We start from the raw sequence: 21,436 nt of genomic DNA on the forward strand, positions 1-21,436 counted from the left end.
CCTGGCACCCATGCCGAGCCATTGTACCAGCACCTTATGTCGAGAGTCACGGACTACTTGGGGTGGTCAGCGCCCCCAGTTGATTTTGTGCAGGATGACCTGACGGATATCCTCGACCAAGGTCCACCCACTGACCCGGTACTGCCATTCCATATGGCTCTGCAAAGAAGGGTGGCAGCGGCTTGGACTGCTCCGGAGAGTCTCCCGGCAGTGGGCAAGTCTTTGCCGCGAAAATACCGCCCAGCCAGTAGTGACCCCTGCTACTTGACCATGCACCCCACTCCGGAGAGTTTGGTGGTGCAGGCGGCTACGGACCCAGCAAAGCAGGCGTTGTATTCTACCATCCCTCCTGACAGGGACGACAAGCGTTTTGATGGCTGGGCGAAGAAAGTGTTTTCTTCAGGGGGTATGGCTCTTCAGGCGGCCAACTCCGTATGTGCCTTGTCACGTTTCACGCACACTCCGTGGAACTGTATTTCCTTAGCCGTTGAACATATTCCCGAAGGGGACGAACGGGATGGTTTTCTTGCTACTATTCAGGATGGCAAGGATGCCATGTGTGAGTCCGTTCAGTCGGGTTTGGACATGGCAGACTGTGTCAGCCGGTCCATGGCGGCGAGCACTGTAATACGCAGGTTTGCGTGGTTGAGGAAGTCGGGGTTTGCTCCTGATGTGCAAGCCAGGCTCCTCAACATGCCCTTTGATGGTGAACATCTTTTTGACAGCAAGGCTGACGAGAGCCTTGAGAGGTTGCAGACCTCCAAAGCTGCATCAAAGTCGTTGGGCGCTGCAGTCCGCCAACTTCCGCCTTTTTGTCCTAGGGGACAGCAATGGAGGGGAGGTTCCTTTCGTTATTACTCATCCTTTAGTAAAGCGAGAGGAGCTGCTAGTCAAAGGGGCCACCGTAGGGGTGCCAGAGGTGGAAAACAAGGTACTCAAGGTGCCAAGGCCGCGCAAGCAGTTGCCTCTTTACCCTCAGGCAACGCTGCAGCCGCTTCTGCTCAGTCATGAGGCCCATGCTTTGCCAGTTGGGGGAAGGCTGGCGCAGCATCTTGTAGAATGGCGTGCCATTACTTCAGATATGTGGGTTCTGGAGATCATAGCCCACGGCTACTGTCTGCCTTTTCGGCAGAGGCCTCATGACAATCCACCGGGGAATCTCTCGTTGAAGAGTCCGGATCCGCTCCTTGCGCAGGAAATTCAATCCCTGCTGGAGAAAGGCGCCATAGAACTGGTGCCTGGAGTGGAGAGGAACACGGGATGGTATTCCCCTTATTTTTTGATTTCGGAGAAAGACGGGGGATTGAGACCCATCATGGACTTGCGCGGTTTGAACAAACTCCTCAGGAAGGACAAGTTCAAGATGGTTACTCTCTCTCAAGTCTTCCAGGCCCTTCAACTTCAGGACTGGTTGGTGTCTCTCGACCTCAAGGACGCTTATTTTCATGTGCCGATCCATTCCAAGCACAAGAAGTACCTGAGGTTCGCGGTTGGCGACGCGCACTTTCAGTTTCGGGTCCTGCCGTTCGGATTGACCTCCGCCCGAGGGTCTTCACCAAGCTCATGGTAGTGGTGGCAGCGCATCTCAGGAAAGGGGGGATTCACGTCTACCCCTACCTGGACGATTGGTTGATCAGGGCGCGCTCTCCCGAGCAAGTCCTGGATCATCTGTCCGTCACCTGCCACTCCCTTCACAGGCTGGGCTTCTCCCTCAATTTAAAGAAGTCCCACTTGACACCAACTCAGCGGCTCTAGTACATCGGAGCAGTGCTCAACACATCCCTGGGGCAGTATTTTCCTCCCCAGGTGGGGGCTCACCACATTCAGCAGATGGTGCTAAAGTTTCAACATGCCCAGAGTCTCCCTCTGTTCGAGTTCTTGAGATTGCTCGGCCTCATGGCATCCTGCATTCTTCTGGTGCCAGAGGCCAGGTTGCGGATGAGATCTTTGCAATGGGCACTAAAGCTCCAGTGGTCTCAATCCTCCGGCAGAATGTCGGACCCCATTCAGGTGCTGCCCTCGGTCACCCAGGACCTTCTGTGGTGGGCCGTCGAAGGCAATCTAATGAAGGGGGCTCCATTTTGGCTGCCCTGGCCGGAGGTGACGATCGTGACGGACGCATCCCTCACGGGATGGGGAGCTCATGCCAACGAGTTGACAGTCAGCGGTTGTTGGTCTCCGTCGGAGTCCAGACTCCATATCAATCTGTTGGAGATGAGGGCCGTCAGGCTTGCCCTGAAGGCTTTTCTGCCGACTGTGCGAGGAAAGAATGTCCTTATCCTGACGGACAACACAGTGGCCATGCACTACCTCAACAAAAAGGGGGGGGGAGGGTCACTTCCTCTGTGCTGGGAGGTGATGCAGCTCTGGTTCTGGGCAATCCAGCAGGAAGTTTCGATATCGGCAGTTCATCTGGCCGGAGACGGAAACGAGACGGCGGACTCTCTGAGCAGGCAGAGCGCGATCTCTCATGAGTGGGAGTTGGCTCAGGAGAATCTCCTGGAGATCTTTGCCCTTTGGGGGACCCCTCAAGTGGATCTCTTCGCCTCCAGTGTCAACTGGAAGTGCGAAAGGTTCTGCTTGTGGGAATTTCCTCCAAGAGGAGCCTTAGGAGACGCGTTCGTAGTGGAGTGGTCCTTCCCACTGCTGTACGCGTTTCCTCCAGTCCCCGTCATTCCGCAAGTGCTGCGGAGGTTACGGAGGTTCGGTTCCCGGATGATCCTCATTGCTCCGGCATGGGCCAGGAAGACGTAGTACGCGGACCTTCTCGACTTGTCCATCTGCCCTCCACGTCGTCTTCCCTACCGAGACGATCTGCTGTCATGGGAGGGGAGTCGGGTTCTCCATCTAGAGGTCAGATCCCTCAACCTTCACGCTTGGCTTCTAAAAGGTTAAGGTATAAGGATTGGGACCTCCCTGAAGACGTGATGGAGGTGTTGCTTTCGGCCAGAAAGCCCGCACTAAAGTCCCTGTACCGTTGCCCTTGGAGAAAGTTCTGCGACTGGCGCAAGGTTAAGAATGTGGATCCTTTTTCATGTGACATTCCTCTGGTTCTGTCTTTTTTGCTTTCTTTGGCCCACAAGGGCCTGCAAGTGGCTACCGTTAAAGGTTACCTGGCGGCGCTGTCCATATTTAAGCGCTCATCTGAAGAGTGTTCTTATTTTAAAATTCCTTTAATTTCTCAGTTTCTAAAAGGGCTCACTAATGTGTTCCCTCCGTCACCTTTCCAGATGCCCGGTTGGGATTTGAACCTTGTCCTCAAGTTTCTGATGGGTGCTCCGTTTGAGCCTTTGCATTCCTGCCCTTTGCGACTGTTAACTCTTAAAACTGTATTTTTGGTGGTAGTCACTTTCGCTCGCAGAGTGAGAGAGTTATAGGCACTTTCAGTTAAGCCACCCTTCACTGTATTTCATAAGGACAGGGTTGTCCTTGGAGTTCGTCCTTCCTTTCTTCCGAAGGTGGTGTCGGAATTTCATTTAGGCCAGAAGGTTATTCTTCCGGCATTTTATCCTCCTCCGCATCCTGGTAAGGAAGAGGAGAGGCTCCATAGGCTGGATCCTAGGAGAGCTTTAAGCTTTTATATTTCATGCATGTCCCGGGTCAGAGTGGACGATCAACTCTTCATTGGTTACGCTGGAAAGCGTTTGGGACGAGCTGTGACTAAGCAGACTTTGTCTCGCTGGATTATTCTGGCAATTTCTGAATGTTACCGCTTGGCGGGTAAGGACCCACCGGTCGGCTTGCGGGCCCATTCTACCAGGGCTGTGGCTGCCTCTACTGCCCTACAGAGGGGTGTTCCTATTCGTAACATCTGTGATGCAGCCACTTGGGCTTCGGTCCATACTTTAGTACGTCACTACTCCCTCGATTCCATCCGTGGGCAGGATCTGGCCTTTGGCAAGGCGGTCCTTTGCTCCGCAATTTGATTGGGCATTCTAAATTTCTGTATTCTAAATTCTTTTCCCACCTCCTTGCATTGGTACTGCTTTGGGAGTCTGTCATAGATATGGAATACGTCGGAGGACCCAATCCCCTCAAAAAACAAGTTACTCTCTTACCTGGTAATGTTCTTTCGATGGGATGGTCCGACAACGTATTCCATATCGCTCCCTCCCTGCCTTCCCCGCTACAGAATTTATTACGCGATTGCAGCTTACGTTTCCGCAAGGCTTTGTGAAGTCAGACTGGCAGAAGACTGGCGCCACACGTTCTGAGAAAAAACTACAACTGAGGCTATGGGTGTCGTGCGTCCTACTTATAACATCCAGTGATGTCGGCCGTCGGAGGAGGTCCTCGAGGGTGGCGTATCGACGTCATCGATGCGGCCCGCAAGCGGCATCGGCCACCCTCCATTAGGAAAGTCTTTGTTGTCTTCCGGGCCGGACAAAACACTGGCCGTCATTGGCTCAGCACACACGCACCACGTCGCTCCTACGAGCCACGTAGTGCGTGTGTGCTGCACCAATGGAGGGCCAGCACTACGGCTGGCGTGGCCTGTAAGGCTTGATGCCGGAAGGCATTTAAGCCTTGCTGGCCATGCCAGCCGTAGTACCACTCACCTCGCCAGCGTTCCAGCTTATCTGCCTTCCAGCACGGCTCCAGTAAGTGGTCTGTGTGTTTGTGTGTCGGGTCTGTTCTGCTGTATGTTTGTGTTGTGTATGTTGAGTTGAGGGGGTGGGGGGAGTGTCGGATGTGTATGAATGTTTGTTTTTGTTTTGTGTTGTGTATGTTGAGATGGGGGGGCGTGTCGGATGTGTATGAATGTTTGTTTTTGAATGTTCGTATTGTGTATGTTGAGATGCATGTATGGGTGCATGCTTCAGAGTTTGTGTGCTGAGTTGGGGGGTTTGGGTCTGTATGGGTGCATGCTTAAGAGTGTGTGTGCTGGGGTGGGGGGGTTCGGGTCTGTATGGGTGCATGTTTGAGAGTGTGTGTGCTGAGTTGGGGGGGTGGGGGGTTCGGGTCTGTATGGGTGCAAGGTGTATGCTTGAGAATGTGTGCTGAGTTGTGGGGTGGGTCTGTATGGGTGCATGCTTGAGTGTTTGGTGCATAGTGTTGGTTGGGCGTGAGGGGGGCCATGGGGCATAGTGTTTGGTTGGGGGTGGGAGCCATGGAGCATAGTGTTTGGTTGTGGGTGACGGGGCCATGGGGCATAGTGTTTGGTTGGGGGTGAGGGGGCCAGGGGGCATAGTGTTTGGTTGGGGGTGAGGGACAGGGGGCATAGTGTTTGCTTGAGGCATGGGGGCCATGGGGCATAGTGTTTGGTTGGGGGTGGGAGCCATGGGGCATAGTGTTTGGTTGGGGGTGAGGGGGCCATGGGGCATAGTGTTTGGTCTGGGGTGAGGGACAGGGGGCATAGTGTTTGCTTGAGGCGTGGGGGCCATGGGGCATAGTGTTTGGTTGGGGGTGGGAGCCATGGGCATAGTGTTTGGTTGGGGGTGAGGGGGCCATGGGGCATAGTGTTTGGTTGGTGGTGAGGGACAGGGGGCATAGTGTTTGCTTGGGGGGTGGGGGACAGGGGGCATAGTGTTTGGTTGGGGGTGTGAGCCATGGGGCATAATGTTTGCTTGGGAGTGAGGAGGCCATGGGGCATAGTGTTTGGTTGGGGGTGAGGAACAGGGGGCATAGTGTTTGCTTGAGGCATGGGGGCCATGGGGCATAGTGTTTGGTTGGGGGTGGGAGCCATGGGGCATAGTGTTTGGTTGGGGGTGAGGGGGCCATGGGGCATAGTCTTTGGTTGGGGGTGAGGGACAGGGGGCATAGTGTTTGCTTGGGGGGTGAGGGACAGGAGGCATAGTGTTTGGTTGGGGGTGGGAGCCATGGGGCATAGTGTTTGGTTGGGGGTGAGGGACAGGGGGCATAGTGTTTGCTTGAGGCGTGGGGGCAATGGGGCATAGTGTTTGGTTGGGGTGGGAGCCATGGGGCTTAGTGTTTGGTTGGGGGTGAGGGGGCCATGGGGCATAGTGTTTGGTTGGGAGTGAGGGACAGGGGGCATAGTGTTTGCTTGGGGGGTGAGGGACAGGGGCATAGTGTTTGGTTGGGGGTGGGAGCCATGGGGCATAGTGTTTGGTTGGGGGTGAGGGGATGGGGCATAGTGTTTGGTTGGGAGTGGGAGACATGGGGCATAATGTTGCACTCTAAGAGTGAACTCAATAATTAAGCTAAAACAGGCACAGTTAGGGAATGTACATCCTTTGCTTTTTTGAGGAAACCTGACTCAACGAAGGCCATACTCCTCTTGGGCAACCCAAACAGCAAACTATAGCAGTCCAAAATAATGGAATGTCCAATCAAGGGTCAATAAAATATATGTAATTTAATTAAACAAACGATATACAATAACTAAATCGAAATAAATGATAACAATGGAAAATGTGTAGTACAACATGTAAGTTTGAAATGCAATAAAAATCGTTACCCCTCAAAAACATATACTTTTTCCATGTGTTTAATACAAATTGGGGGTTGAAAAAGCCTCCTGACATGTCCCGCCTACCGCCCCGCCCACGTTTACTTTTTGGCCCACTATAGCCCTCATGTAAGGTACTTTGGGCCCTCTGTCAAAATCAGTTGTGCACCCCTGGTCTGGGCTGTCTGCACAAGTCACACTGCTGCTGCTTTTTACTGCTACTGCTCTTTTGCTGCTCTCTCTTGGCCTACAACTAAGGGGGATTTTTAAGTCCCTCAGTCTCTCCCAGATGTGGGTCATTTGCATGAATGATTTGACTACTCCTGCAACATTGCACATCTTCAGCCCTCTTCCTCAGCACAGTACCTAGGGAATTATGGGACCTGAAGTCCCTAATGGAAAAATTAGCTTTTATTATTTCTATTGTTACAATAAGCCATTAGAAGAGTGGGTCTTTGGGTAAAGTTGAACAAGGGGGTTTCCCATTCCTCCTGACCTGCTTCCCCCTTCATGTGTTCCTCCCTCAGAACACCAACCCCGGGGTCGGAATGAGAAAGCCTCTGCCTTTCCCTGGCCACATGAGAAGGGTCACAGGACAGGTTTTCTGGGGGAATCATTGCTGATTCATCGCACACTCCTCTAGCAAAGTTGATTGTTATCTATTCGCACCACCATATACAGGACCTCGGTTGCCTAGCCTAAACAACAGCTCGCATTCTAGCCATCACAAATGTTTGTAGTGCATATGAAATTGGGGCGGTAGCTGTCAGCGAGTCATGCACCAGAATCTACAGCAGAGGAGAAATCGTAACCTTACATTTTGACCCATGGTTCTTCCAGATGTTAAATCAGTTATGTTGCCCATCATTTGTGTTTCTATTTGGATGAAACTCAGCATTTATGATAAGTGGATCTACTGTGTGTGGTGTTTGGGGCGGACTACAGGTCCATGTGATCCCGATAACAATCCATTGCCAGATGGATCATGGCTTTTATTGCTCTGTGCCTAAAATGGTATATAAGCCTGCAGGAGATAATGCTATCCCATTCTGTTAGGGCTGTGGCCACTACAACTGCACTGATGTTGGTAGGCTTGCTCCTTTTAAGACACTATTATGTAGACCTGCCAGTCAAGGGGGGGTGCTAAAGCCAGGCACACAGTGCTGCTCTGCTTATTTCAAAAAGCTGAACCACATTTCAGTCTTTCTGAAGGGTTATTGTAGTTTACCTGTAGATATTTATAATTTGTTTAACTACTTTAAGCATGTCATTCTAGGAATATTCAATGCTGCAGAAAGAAATATGCTTAGAAACTGGAGTTCTTTAGCCTGATCGAGCACTCAAAGCATTTCAATCTATGAAGAACAACATTTGAGATCTTTGGGTGCAGGGAAAGTAATTGTAACTTTTTAACTAGAGGCTACCAGCTAGTTAAATATAGCATTTTATTAACTGCTTTTAATTAACATTTTTCTAATTGCAACTTAAGACTATTTTTATGCACACAAAAAATTGTTGGATCTTTGGTAATTACAGGTTTGTGATATCATGTCAGAGTTTTTGTGACATTAATAAATAACTTGATCTTTCATCCTGTGGTTTAAAATACGACTTAAATGTCTATTTCTTTAGGTTCACATTTGTTTTCCATAATACTTACATTTTGTAGCAATGCTTGTTTAGTTCAATTACTCATACGTCCCGTCCCCTTGCCTCCATACTGCATGGGCGTCCCTCGCTACGGATGGGAGACAGAACTGTTTTCACCAGAAAAAACCTTCTTCCACTTTAAATTTAGAGGCTCGCAGGGGCGCGGCTCTGGGAGCATGTGCTCCCTTGACTCCGCCCACCGGCGCCACTCCTCTGTCCCCTTTTTCGCGTCAATGGGAACGGGACGATTTCACCAGCGCTCCTGGGTTTTGCTTCGGCCTTGTAATACCACGCACTCTTCCCTGGATACTTTCTTTTGTCTTCTTTTTATCAATCAGGTACTCGGTCATCTGGCACCACGCTCCTCCCCGGCGTATGTAAATGTCAGCAGGTTTCAGCAGGTGTCCAGCCTGCGAAGGGCTCTTCCCTACATCCAACCCCCATGCTCTTTGCCTCCGATGCCTTGGCCCGGACCACGGCTGGGAGGGTTGTTGCACGTGTGACGCGCTTACACTGCACACTCTGAAGAGCTCGGTGGAGGGAGCCCTTCGAGAAGTCGCCTCCAGAGGACTTGAAGGATTACATCAGACACAAGTCAAGGCCCAAGGTAGGGCCACTTTTTTCCATTGCACCCCGCAAGGGCGACTCCTTCCCAAGGAAACGCCTGAGCGGGAAGAACCTTTCAGGTTCTCGCACCAGCACAGGTACCGAGGCTACTCCAGCTACTGGCCTCCAGGCCGCGGGGTCATTAGATGCTTCTGGGGACAGTGCTAAGTGACCGCAAGGCTCTTTTACGGGGTGTACACCTGAGGGGCTACGCCCCATTACCGATCATATGTCCAAGGGGCCGCCTGCACGCAGCACTACCAGCGATACTGCTGAGGGCAACACCGCTACCAGGTCCCGTCTTGAGGTGCAGGGTAGGTCTCATGCTCCACAGCCAAGAGTCCTGGAGGAGGCCGTGCCCAGTGAGCCAAGCGCCTCGACTTTGGCACGTGGCACGCAGCTCAACAAGATGGCCTCCACGCCAGACAAAATGGCTGCTCGTCCGATACCGTCACTTGGAATGTCCACCGGGTACATGGCCTTCTGCTTATCCATCAGCATCGCAGGGCATGTTTACCCCACAACTGGCTAGACAGAGTACGTACTGGCCCCAGCAGCCACACGCTACCCCGGCTAGAACGGCTAGATGCAGAAGGATGTTGTCGCCTTGGCCAAAAAGGGATGGCTTAAGCCCCACTCGGCCCAGCCTGTCAATCGGCGCCTCAACACCAAGTATAGGCAATTGGAGGGGGATCCACTCTTGCTGTTGGCACACCCTCAACACCCTCAACTGCACTCTTTACGGTGATCACTACGCTGTCTCTAATCCAAGCCTCGGTCATCCTCTGCCACCTCTTCCTCAGCGCTTCTAGGCAAGGAGGAGAAGATCTTGGAGGCTTACAGAAAGGTTTATTCCAACGCTTCACTGCACCTTTGTCAATCCAATGCAGACGCCATGCTGGCAGCTGTTAACCAGAAGCTTTGGTGGGAAATAGCCGACTTCCTTCCAGAACTTCTGGTGCAGAGCCAGGCACGCTTCAAGGTGGGGCTGGCTGAAGCTAAATTGGCGACGCAAGACATCATGGAGTCCACCGTGGCACACATTGACACCTCAGGCTCTGCCATCTGCATTGCCATGGACATGAGAAGGACTGCCTGGCTGCGGGCTACCAATTTCAACCCGGATGTCCAGGAACGCATATTGGACCTTCCATTCGTGGGTGGCGACCTCTTCCTTTCCACCACCGACGAGGAGCCTAGAGAAAAAGAAAAACAGTTCCCAAACTCTGAAGTATTTATCCTCACGAAGGTCACGCGCAAGGCATACACCCAGTCGCATCAATGCTCCGACAAGGGGCGGGCGTTCAGCAGGTTCCGGGGCTTCCAGTAACGCAGGTCAAGGCAGCCTGACCATTCTCCGAGTCAGCACCGGCGCAAACAACAGAAGGTGGGAGCAATGGCTTCTTTCAGTCCCCTCCTCCGCGCCATCCTCAAAGGGAAGGAAGACATGACGCGCCCCTTCGGGGCCACGTGTCTACAGGTCTCCGGTGGGGGGCAGGCTTGCCCTTCGCGCACAGTCTTGGCGTTAGAGGTTCGCGGACCCCTGGTTCCTCTCCGTAGTATCCATGGGGTACCGTCTACCGATTCCTCCCTCCTCCCTCCTCCCCTCCACTCCCACAGATGGGGACAACAACTCTGTTGGCGGAAATTCGTTTGCTCGTTGAGAGCCAGGCAGTGGAAGAAATCCCAGCCTCCCAGCGAGGCTTGGGATTTTACTCCAGGATTTTTGCCATACAAAAGAAGAACCAGGCTGGCATGAGAGTTGTGTTGGACCTTTCCACCCTCAACCTCTCCCTCCCTCTTTAAAAATTCAGAATGGTTACGCCAGCACTCATTGCGGATACACTGCGCAGGGGAGACTGGATGTGCTCCCTGGATCTTAAGGACGCGTATCTACATGTCCCGATTTGGGAGCCTCATCGCTCCTTCCTTCCGTTCAGGATCATGGGCTTCCATTTCCAGTACAAGGTTCTACACTTCGGCCTCAACTCAGCCCCCAGGATATTTACCAGACTTATGAATGCAGTGGCGGCCCAACTCAGGGCCCAAGGTCACCATGTCTACCCGTGCCTGGACGACTGGCTCGTCAAGGCGAGGTCTCAGGAGGTGGTGCACCACACTTCCTCCGCCTTATGATCACACTCCATGAGCTGGGATTATCTATCAACTTCATGACGTCTCAGCTACAGCCTACACAGAGCTTGACCTTCCTGGGCCTCATATGGGATACAAGCTCCGCAAGAGTTTTTCCCTCGGAGGACAATATCATGAGCATCAAGAAGGCTGCAGGTCACTTCCTCACCAGAGAGGTGACCTCGGCCTGGTGGTATCAGCATCTATTGGGTATCATGGCAGCAGTCCTACTGGCCATACACCACACGAGACTCATGATGAGAATACAGCTGCACTTCGTGGCCTCATGTAATCAGGAGCGGGGCTCCCAAGTGGAACTGGTCAGCATTCCTCCCTTTCTCCACCCGGACCTCACCTGGTGGTCCAGGGACTGCAACTTGCGTACTGGCAAGCCCTTCCCTCAGGCAGCACCTCAAGTCACCATCACCACGGATTACTCCCTGAAAGGCTGCGGCGCTACTCTGGATGACCACAGTGTCCATGAAGTCTGGTCCCTCCAGGAGCAGGAGGCTCACATCAATTGGATGGAGCTGAAAGCTATCTGGCTCGCTCTCAAGGCTTTCCTGCTGCTCATCTGTGGCAAGGTGATCCTCATTCAAACTGACAACTCCACCAGAATGTATTACATCAACAAGCAGGGTGGCACCAGGTCCCTTCCGCTGTTCAGTCTAGCGGTCAGCATGTGGGAATGGGCCCTGGAGAACAAAATCTACCTGAGTGCAATCCACCTCCCGGGGGAGTCCAACCTGGAGGCAGACAGGCTCAGCAGACTTAGGGCAGATAATTATGAATGGTAATTGAACGATCAGGTTCTGCTCAGGATCTTCAGCACATGAGGACATCCCCAGGTGGATCTCTTTGCCACCTGGTCCAACAGGAAGTGCCCTCAGTTTGCATCCTGGCAGTGGCAGGGCCCCGGCTCTCTGGGCGACTTGTTCCAGATTCAGTGGAACAGCATGGCCCCATATGCATTTCCCCCCCAGTCTCCAGGTCCACAGGGTGATCTGAAGGATAAGACAATCATGTCACCTCTGCATCATTCTGATAGCTCCCTGGTGGCCGGTAAGACTGTGGTTCTCCGAGCTCCTCAGCCTCACCGGACAGGTCGCCCATTCACCTGCAGCTGGGCCCAGCTCACCTCCTCTCGCAGCAGAGGGGCAGGGTCATCCACCCCACTTCACAGAAGTTAGCCCTCGCAGCGTAGTTCCTGAACATGTAACGCTGAAGCATCTGAGCCTGTCACAGGCCAACCTGGACATCATTCAGGGTGCTAGGAGCAAGGCTATCAGGAGCCAGTACAAGAGTAAATGGACTAGGTTCTGTCACTGGGCGCACTCTAAGGCGATCAACCCCTCCTTTCTTGCACATTGGATGATGTGCTTTCCTTCTCGGCACACCTCACACACTCAGGGGTGCAAATAGACACATGCTGCACCTACCTGGAAGCCATAGGTGCCTACGGAAACTCGGAGGAGGAGCTCTTCTCCTCCTCCAACCCGGTGGTTAAACGACATCTGGCGGGCCTCACCAGGTCCTACCTGCCCATCAACAAACCACACCAATTGTGGGACCCCCACTTAGTGTTGGGTGTCCTGGTGCACAAACCATTCGAACCAATGGCGTCAGTGGACATAATAGTGTCACCATTAAAACAGCCTTGTTGGTTGGCCTCACGTCATCTCCGTGAGATCCAGGCTCTGGTGGTGTCAGAATCCTACACTGTTTCACAGATATAAGGTGGTCCTGAGAACACACCCCACGTTCGTACCTAAAGTAGTCTTTTTCCATCTAAATGAGGAGATAGTGTTACCTAACTTCTTTGCTGATCCCAAGGACGATGCTCAAAGGGTCTTGCACTGTCTGGATGTCGACACGCTCTGAAATTCTGGACAGGACCAAGAGCTTCCGCAAGTCAGACGCTCTATTTATAACCTTCGGTGGGTCAAGGCCTGGTTATCGGGCATCCAAGGCCTCTATTGCTAGACGGAGGGTTGCTGCCATCAAGGTGGCCTATGAGGGGCAGCACAAACCACTTCCAGCAAACATGCATGGCAATGGTGTTGGAGCCAAGGCCACGGCCGTCGCATTCCAGTCGATTCAGCGTTCAGACAGGCGGCTCTAAGGAACTTGTTTTCTTAGGGAGGGTCTCCTCTCCACCCTGGGGCTGCATTCAGTTGTAATCGCCCATGAGGTATGGAGGAAACGGGACGTAGGAGTAATTAATAGTTACTCACCGTAGTGACTAACATACTCCAAGTCCATAGTCCCCTTTCCTCCATACGTCCCACCACCCCCCGCCCCTAATAATACTGGTGTCATTAGGCAATTTTAATATTGTTGCGTCAATGGGCACTGAGGAGTGGCGCCAGTGGGCAGAGTCAGGGCAGCGCATGCTCCCGGGGCCGCACCCTTGTGCGCCTCTAATGGGGGAAAAAGGTTCCGTCTCTCTTCCCTAGCGAGGGACGCCCATGCAGTGTGGAGGAAAGGGGAATATGGACTAGGAGTATGTTAGTCATTACAGTGAGAAACTATTAATTTCTCCAGCATGGGGTCTTGTAATGATTCACATGCTCATGAATATTCCTTGTCGTTAGGCTGGGAATCCTCTGTAAATTTAAAGCTATAGAGGAGATGAGCAATTTTTAACTTAAAGCTAAACTGCTTTAAATTTACTGAGGATTCCCAGCCTGACCACAGGGAATATTCATGAGCATGTAAATCCATGCAGGACCCATAGTGGGGAACAAACGATACAGGTAAGTAACGTGTTCCTTATTTGTGTAGGCCTGTCAAATATGGTAGCTGTTGATCTCTGTACCAAAGATAGAAGCTAACAGTACTTTACAGTGCTCTGTGAACATTTGTATTTATTACATTTAGCAGATGCTTTATTTATTTTTTAGGTTGAGAGAACTAGAAGAACGGCTGCATGGATTAAAAGCAACAAACATTACAAAAACTCCTGCCTTAAAATTTAAGGTATTACATTTAATGTGTTTTCTTAGCCATAAATGTTATCCAAATCAAAATGGTTTCTTTAATATATAAACATTCAGCATGATGCCCACCAAAGATGGGGAATTCAAATGTATATCAGTTTTGATACTGCTCAATTCAGATTTAATTTTTGGGAATTTGGAATTAGTGAAAACCGAAAACTGATTTAATATTGTATTATGTTTCAAAAGCATTAATGATGATTGTGTTTGGACTCTTATGCATTCAAACATCATAGGAAATAAGGTCTAATATTAACAACTGAATATGGTTTGTCCTTTGCTTGCCTACCTTCTGTTTCCTGAAGGGCAGTTTACATTTGATTAAATAAAGTAGTATGTGGTTACAATGAGATTTTGAACACAAATTAGAATACTATATTAAGAATTGTCATTATTCTCTCTTCATCTCATCTCTATACACAACTAGATATTTGAAAACAACTGTCAGATGTATTTCTGATAGTGTTTTTACTTGTGCATATCTCCTCATGTTAATGTGTTCAATTGTGTTTTAGGGACTTAATTGGGGCCCTAGTTACATTTATGGTCAAAAGCATTTCTTTTGATAGTTGTGCCTAGATTGTTTGTCATTTACATGGCAGCCTCTTTAGCATACTTTTTCTGAACCACAGGGACAGGGAATGAGGTGTAGTCATTCTGACACCTCATTAGTTGGAGTAGCGATATACAAAACAAACAAAATACTGTTGAGTCAGTAGGGGCAAGGGAAAGTGGAGACCTCAGATCCCAAGTAGACTGAATCTACCCAGGCTCCCAAATTAAAGGGGACTCAAAAAGCTCTTGCCCAGTCTCTCCCCATCTCTGAAGTGTCCTCTGAAAAAGCAGTCCAGGAGCCACCACTAGGCGCACATGAGGCTAGGGCAGTCAATACGGCCACATTACTGCCAAAAGTAACTGTGCAGCTCAGCATCCAGCTCACCCTGAAAACAACTGTGAGGCCCCATAAGACGGCAATAGGCTTTCAAATATCTTGCCAATCGTTGTGTGCCAGGTCTTTAAACACACAACCGCTCAGAGTCTAAAAACAAACTGTCTCGACCTCAGTAGAGGATGCATCCATTACAGACATTTGTAAATCCACACTCAAGTACGTAGGCAGAAAGTCCATGACTCGCCCCCCAAGTAGACTCCATCTATTTGCATAACCAGGAGATGGTGAAAATGAGTTATCCATATGAGGACGGGGGCGATGTGGGCTATGAAAAGGAATGTTAGCAATGTATGGTCAACTGACCAACTGTTGATGTGGCAAAAACAGGCATATTTGCAGTCTATAGCCAATGTAGATACACTCATATGGGAGAAACAAGAAAGGTAGAAAAAAATGAAACCGGAAAAGTCCTATAAAGAAGCAGGCAAGCCCTATTAAAGTAAATTGCATTGATTTCATTCATCCAGATAATGTACGGGAGGATGACCCCAAGAATTTTAGAGAGGGCATTCAGGAAGACACTGATGTAGGGAAAGATGATCCAAAGTATTACCCCTGGACTCAACTGACGATGGTGCGTGCTGTTAAGATATCTATGTAAGTTGAGTACATGCATGGCTACGAGCAAGTCCATTTAGGCCTGAAATGCAAGCAAGACCAATAAATATGGCAATAGATGGGAAACATCTTTTTGGAAAACCAGTTGACGATTTATGCATTAACAATGGTGCTGTCTGTAGTAGAGGCACCACACCTGCACAGACGAGAAGTTTATTTATGCACTTAGTCCTTCGTCCCGTTCCCTTTCCTCCATACTGTATGGGCCTCCCTCGCTAGGGACGGGAGACTGAACCTTTGATCCTTTTCTTCCCCTTTAAATTTAGACTCTGCCCACCGGCGCCACTCCCCAGTCCTCTATTCTGCGTTGACGGGAACAGACTGCTTTCACCACCAGCACAGTTACCAAGACTATTTTAGCTACCGGCCAAGGGGTCGCTAGATCCTGCCGGTGAGGTCGCTGCGGGACCGCAAGGTTCTTTTACCGGGTGTCCACCCGAGGGGCTACGCCCTACTTCCAGACAAATGTCTGAGGGGGCGCCTGTACGCAGCACTACCAGCAACACAGCAGAGGGCACGATGCCTACCAGACCCCGCCCTGAGGTGCAGGGTAGGCCTCAAACTCCACCGCCAAGAATCCAGGAGGAGGCTGGGCCTAGCTCGGCAAGCACCACAGTGCAGGCATGTGGCATGCAGCCTGACAAAATGGCCACAGAGCCAGACAAGATGCCACCCCCTTTCGCGGAGCAGGCGGGCGAACGAGTTACGAGGTGGGACTGGTCTTCACCAGGTACGTGGCCTACAGCATATCTTTCAGCGCCACAGGGCAGATATACCCAGCAGACAGTAAGGCAGGGTACGCCCAGGCCTCAGCAACCTCCGGGCTTGGCTCCTATGCCCACGCCACCTAACGTCCCCAACGGCCTGTAAGGACACATTTCTCACACTTATGAGATCCCCCTCAGATGGGAGCCATCCTTCAAGATGTCATCAGGGACATGCTACCACCGGCCCCTCCACCAGCGCCCACAGTCATTTCTCCTATGGTTCCAGCACCTCAGGCCCCCGCACAGCCCCAGCTGCCCACACCAGGCCCCACGGGGATGGCTCCTCTGTCTCCGGCAGACTAGGTGGTTCCATACCGGCCTCCACAGCAGCCTCTGGCTCTGGTCAGCACACCTCAGCCTGCGACACCCAGTACTCCTCTGCCCGCTCTGGACCAGCAGGCCACCCTGGCAGACACTGATGAGGAGGAGGACCGCAACACTGTCTTCGGCCAAGGCATTCCATGAATGGCTCGCAGGTCTGACCGAGTACTTGGGGTTTCCACAACCCGAGGTTGAACAACCAGAGGCGGGGGTCCTGGCCGAGGTCCTCACTCTACACCCTGCTGCTAGAACAGGGATTCCGATGCAGAAGAACGTGGTCACATTGGCCAAAAAGGGATGGCTTAAACCCCATTCAGCACAGCCCACCAACAGGCGCCTCAACGCCAAGTACAGGTAATTGGAGGAGGATACACTCTTGATGTCGGCACACCCGCAACCACACTCCTCTGTGATTGCTGCAGCCTCTTTCTTCTCGAAGCTGCAGTCTTCCTCGCCCATCACGTCCTCGGCTCTGCTAGGCAAGGAGGAGAATTCTTGGGACGTATGGAAAGAAGATCTATTCCAGCGCCTCCCTGCACCTTTGTAAGTCTAACACTAATGCCATTCTCGCAGCCGTTAACTAAAGGCTTTGGCGGGAAATAGCCACCTTCCTTCTGGAACCTCCAGTACACAGTCAGGCACGCTTCAAGACGGGGCTGGCAGAAACAGAGATGGTGGCTCAAGACATCATGGAGTCCACAGTAGCATATATTAACACCTCAGGCCGTGCCATCTACATCGCCACCGACATGAGAAGGACGGCCTGGCTTTGGGCTACCAAGTTCAACCTGGACGTCAAGGAGCGCATTTTGGACCTTCCATTCGAGGGTAGCGACCTCTTTCATTCCACCACCGATGAGGATCTTAATAAGAAGAAAAACTGTTCCCAGACTGCAAAATCCTTATCTATACTCACAAAGTCCACACCCAAGACGTACAGCCAGACGCACCAGTGTTCCGACAAGGGGTGGGCCTTCCGCGGGTTCCGGGTCTTCCAGGAACGACGGTGCAGGCAGCCTGACAGATCGCCACGTCAACACTGCCGCAAACAGCACAAGGCAGTGAGTAAGGGCTTCTTTCAGCTCCCTTCCTCAGCCTCAGAGGGAAAAAAGGCATGACACTCCCCTCCAGGTCCACGTGTCTCTGGTGGGGGGCAGGCTTGCCCTCCACGCACAGCATTGGCGCATGAGGTTTGTGGACTCCTGGATCCTGTCAGTGTGTCCACGGGCTACCGCCTACCGGTCCCTCCCTCCCTCCCCTCCCTCCTCCACTCCCACAGATTGGGACAACTCTATTGGCGGAAATTTGCTCACTCGTACAGAGTCGGGCGGTGGAAGAAGTCCCAGCCTCCCAGTGGGTCATGGGCTTCTAATCCAGAATTTTCGCCATACACAAGAACAACCAGTCTGGCCTGAGAGTTGTGTTGGACCTTTCCACCCTGAACCTTTCCCTTCTGCTTCAAAAGTTCAAGATGGTTACCCCAGCGCTTATTGCTGAGACACTGTGCAAGGGAGACTGGGTGTGCTCCCTGGATCTGAAGGACTCATACCATCACGTCCCGATCTTGCAGCCTCATTGGGCCCTCCTGAGGTTCAGGATCATGGGCTTCCATTTCCAATACAAGGTTCTACCCTTTGGCCTCAATTCAGCCCCCAGGGTCTTTACCAGGCTTATGAATGCAGTGGCAGCCCTTCTCAGGGCCCAAGGTCACCATGTCTATCCATACCTAGACCACTGGCTCGTCATGGCTAGATCCCTGGAGGCGGTCCAGCACAGCTCCTCTGCCCTCATGAATACGCTACACGAATTGGGATTCTCCATTAATCTCAAGAAGTCACAGCTGGAACTGATAGAGTCTGGCGTTCCTGGGCCTCATCTGGGATACGAGATCTGAGAGAGTTTTCCCTTGGAGGACAAGATCACAGCCATCAAGAGGGCCACAAGTCATTTTCTTAGCAGAGAGGTGACCTCAGCATGGTGGTACCAGCACCTCCTGCGTATCATGGGAGCAGGGTTCCCAGGCGGAACTCATCAGCATTCCTCCCTTTCTCCACCAGAACCTAGTCTGGCGGAGTATGGACTGCAACCTGAGGATAGGCAGACCTTTCCGACAACCAGCACTGCAGGTTCCCATCACCACAGACTCTTCCTTGCAGGGCTGGCGAGCAACCCTGGACAACCACAGCATCCACAGAGTTTGGTCTCTTTAGGAACAGGAGGCCCATGTCAATTGGCTAGAGCTGAAGGCCATCTGACTAGCTCTCAAGGCCTTCCTACCGCTCATCAGTGGCAAGATGATCCTTATTGAAATGGACAACTCCACCAGCATGTATTACATCAACAAGCAGGGTGGCAACAGGTCTTCTTCTCTATGCACCCTGGCGATCAACATTTGGGAATGGGCTCTGGTGAACGACATACACCTGACAGCGATTCATCTTCCGGGGGAGTCAAACCCGGAGGCGGATAGGCTCAGCAGGTTGGCGGCGGAAAATTAGGATGGCATTTCAACGATCAGGTCCTGCAGCGGATCTTTGACAGATGGGGTCATCCACAGGTGGACCGCTTCACCACATGGCACAACAGGAAGTGCCCTCAATTCGCATCCTGGCTTGGACAGGGCCCCGGCTCTCTGGGCGATGCGTTACAGATAAAGTGGAACAGCATGAACGCATATGTCTTCCCTCCCACATCCCTGGTACACAGAGTGTTCTGCAAGATAAGGTAGTCTCGGCACTTCAGTATCATTCTGATGGCTCCTTGGTGGCCGGCGAGGCCATGCTTCTCAGAGCTTTTCAGCTTGGCGCACCAACATCTGATGCATATTCCACTGGGTCGAGCTCATCTACTGTTGCGGCAGGGAGGCACAGTCATCCATTCAGCCCGCAGAAGTTAGCGCTTGCAGCGTGGCTCCTGAACAGGTGACATTAAAGCATCTGCGTCTTTGGTAGGCTAACCTAGACATCATACAGGGTGTTAGGAGCAATGCTACTAGGAGCCAGTACAAAAGCATGTGGACTAGGTTTTGTGCTGGGAAGAGTCTAAGGAAGCCAATCCTCTCTGTGCACATTGGACGATGTGCTATCCTTCTCGGCACACCTCGCACACTCAGGAGTGCAAATAGACACATGCTGCAGCTGTCTGGCAGCCATCGGAGCCTACCGGAACTCGGAGGAGGAAGTCTTCTCATCCTCCAAGCCAGTGGCTAAAAGACATTTGGCGAGCCTCACAAGACTCTACCCGCATATCAAAAAGTCACACCCAGTGTGGGACCTCAACCTAGTGTTGCGGGGCCTTGGCGCATAAACCCTTTCAGCCAGTGGCCTCTGCAGACATCAGGGTGGTCACCATTAAGACAGCCCTTTTGGTGGGTCTTAAGTCTGCACGCCGGGTCAGTGAAATTCAAGCTCTGGTGGCTTTGGAGCCTTACACTACTTTTCATACGGACAATGTAGTCCTCAGAACGCTCACCACGTTATTGCCTAAGGTAGTTTCTTCGTTCCACCTAAATGAGGAGATCGTGCTTCCTACCTTCTTCGCAGACCCCCAAGGATGATGCTCAGAGGGTGCTGCACTGTCTAGATGTCAGGCGGCTCTAAAATTCTACCTGGACAGAACCAAGAGCTTCTGCAAATCTGAGGCTCTTTGACACCTTCAGTGGGTCAAAGCCAGGATGTCGGGCTTCTAAGGCCTCCATAGCAAGGTGGATGTTTCAGCCATTATGGAGGCCTATCTGGGGCGGCACAAACAACTTCCGCCAAATATGCATGCCCATGCGATCAGTGCCAAGGCCAGGGAAATCGCGTTCCAAAGCCACGTCCCGTGGCAGCAGGTCATCAGCATGGCGGCCACGTGGGCCACTCCTTCGGCCTTCTGCAAGCACTACTGTTTGGATGCCAACTTCAGGTCAGACACGGCATTCAGGCAGGCAGAATTAAGGAACTTGTTTTCTTAAGGAGGGTCACCTCTCCACCTTGGGACTGAGCATTGAAAGAACAGAAGGTGCAGTTTCGTAGATTGTTACTAGAGTTTACTACCGTTGGCAAACAAACACATTTCCTTTACTGTCCTGCTGAAACGTCTGGTTTTGTTATTCAACTCCAAGGAGTGTTCACCCTTGCCCTACCCTTCCCTGGCTCCTGTGTTCTCATAGCCGGTCAAGTGGCACAGCGAGTAGAGCGCTCGCTTTGACATCGGTGCAGAGTCTGCTAACGAAGGTTCGAATCCCGGCGGGGCCAAACTCAGCCTTTCATCCTTCCGAGGTCGATAAATGAGCACCACACACCGTGGGTAATAATAAGCAGCGCTCAGATACCTGAGGGTTCGTAGCGCTATATAAGTGCCAAATTATTATTATTATTTTTTTTATTTATCCAATACTAATTGACAAGGCTCTGTAAAAGTGAGGAATTGTATCTATTAAACACTCACTGGGAGACCACCAGGGGGCGCAGAGCATGTCGGACGCGTGAGGCTCGCGCTCCTGACTGGACCGCAGGGCCTAGCGTGATTTCCCAGACCCCGGCCGGGGGTGCAGAGCCCAGCCGAAGGACCATCGCCCCGCGCAGTTGACCCCGCAGAGGGAAGGTGCTTAGGGCCCACTGCAGGCACCCCCACAGCGCATGCCCGAACCGCGGCCCCGGGGGAGGGTGTCTGAGCATGCACTGGCCGCGGAGCCGGGTGAACGCCGGGGACCACGAAGGCAGCCAGTCCCGCTGAGCTGTGGGGAGACCGGAGGGGCCGGGCACACCCCCCCCCCACCAGCAGCGTGCGCCCGGAGGACGCGTGCCGGGGGTGGCAACGGTCCTTAGGCGGCCTTTGGCGGAGGGCTGCCCGATTCATTCCCCGCCAAGACGAGGAGCTTCACGAGCCTGAGGGCTGAGAGGAGGCTGCCCTGGGTCCCCCCCCACCCCCCCTCAGATCGTCACGCCGGAGTGGCGGAACTGGAGAACTGCCAGAGGGATCCCAGGAGCTCCCCCCT

The 21,436-nt window shown here is 52.1% G+C and overlaps 1 protein-coding gene across 4 annotated transcripts in view; it reads left to right on the forward strand.

Moving 5' to 3' along the window:
- DDHD1 (DDHD domain containing 1) overlaps positions 1 to 21,436 on the forward strand; it is a 1,509,354-nt gene that overhangs the window by 1,192,449 nt on the left and 295,469 nt on the right. For all 4 annotated transcript variants that reach the window (XM_069637585.1, XM_069637586.1, XM_069637589.1 and 1 more), the window contains one exon: positions 13,702 to 13,777. In XM_069637585.1, coding sequence (XP_069493686.1) covers positions 13,702 to 13,777 — 76 coding nt within the window. The remainder of the gene's footprint in view (positions 1 to 13,701; positions 13,778 to 21,436) is intronic.

The sequence above is a fragment of the Ambystoma mexicanum genome, chromosome 14, assembly GCF_040938575.1.
Source record: "Ambystoma mexicanum isolate Mex_15411 chromosome 14, UKY_AmexF1_1, whole genome shotgun sequence".
Taxonomy (NCBI): Eukaryota; Metazoa; Chordata; class Amphibia; order Caudata; family Ambystomatidae; genus Ambystoma; species Ambystoma mexicanum.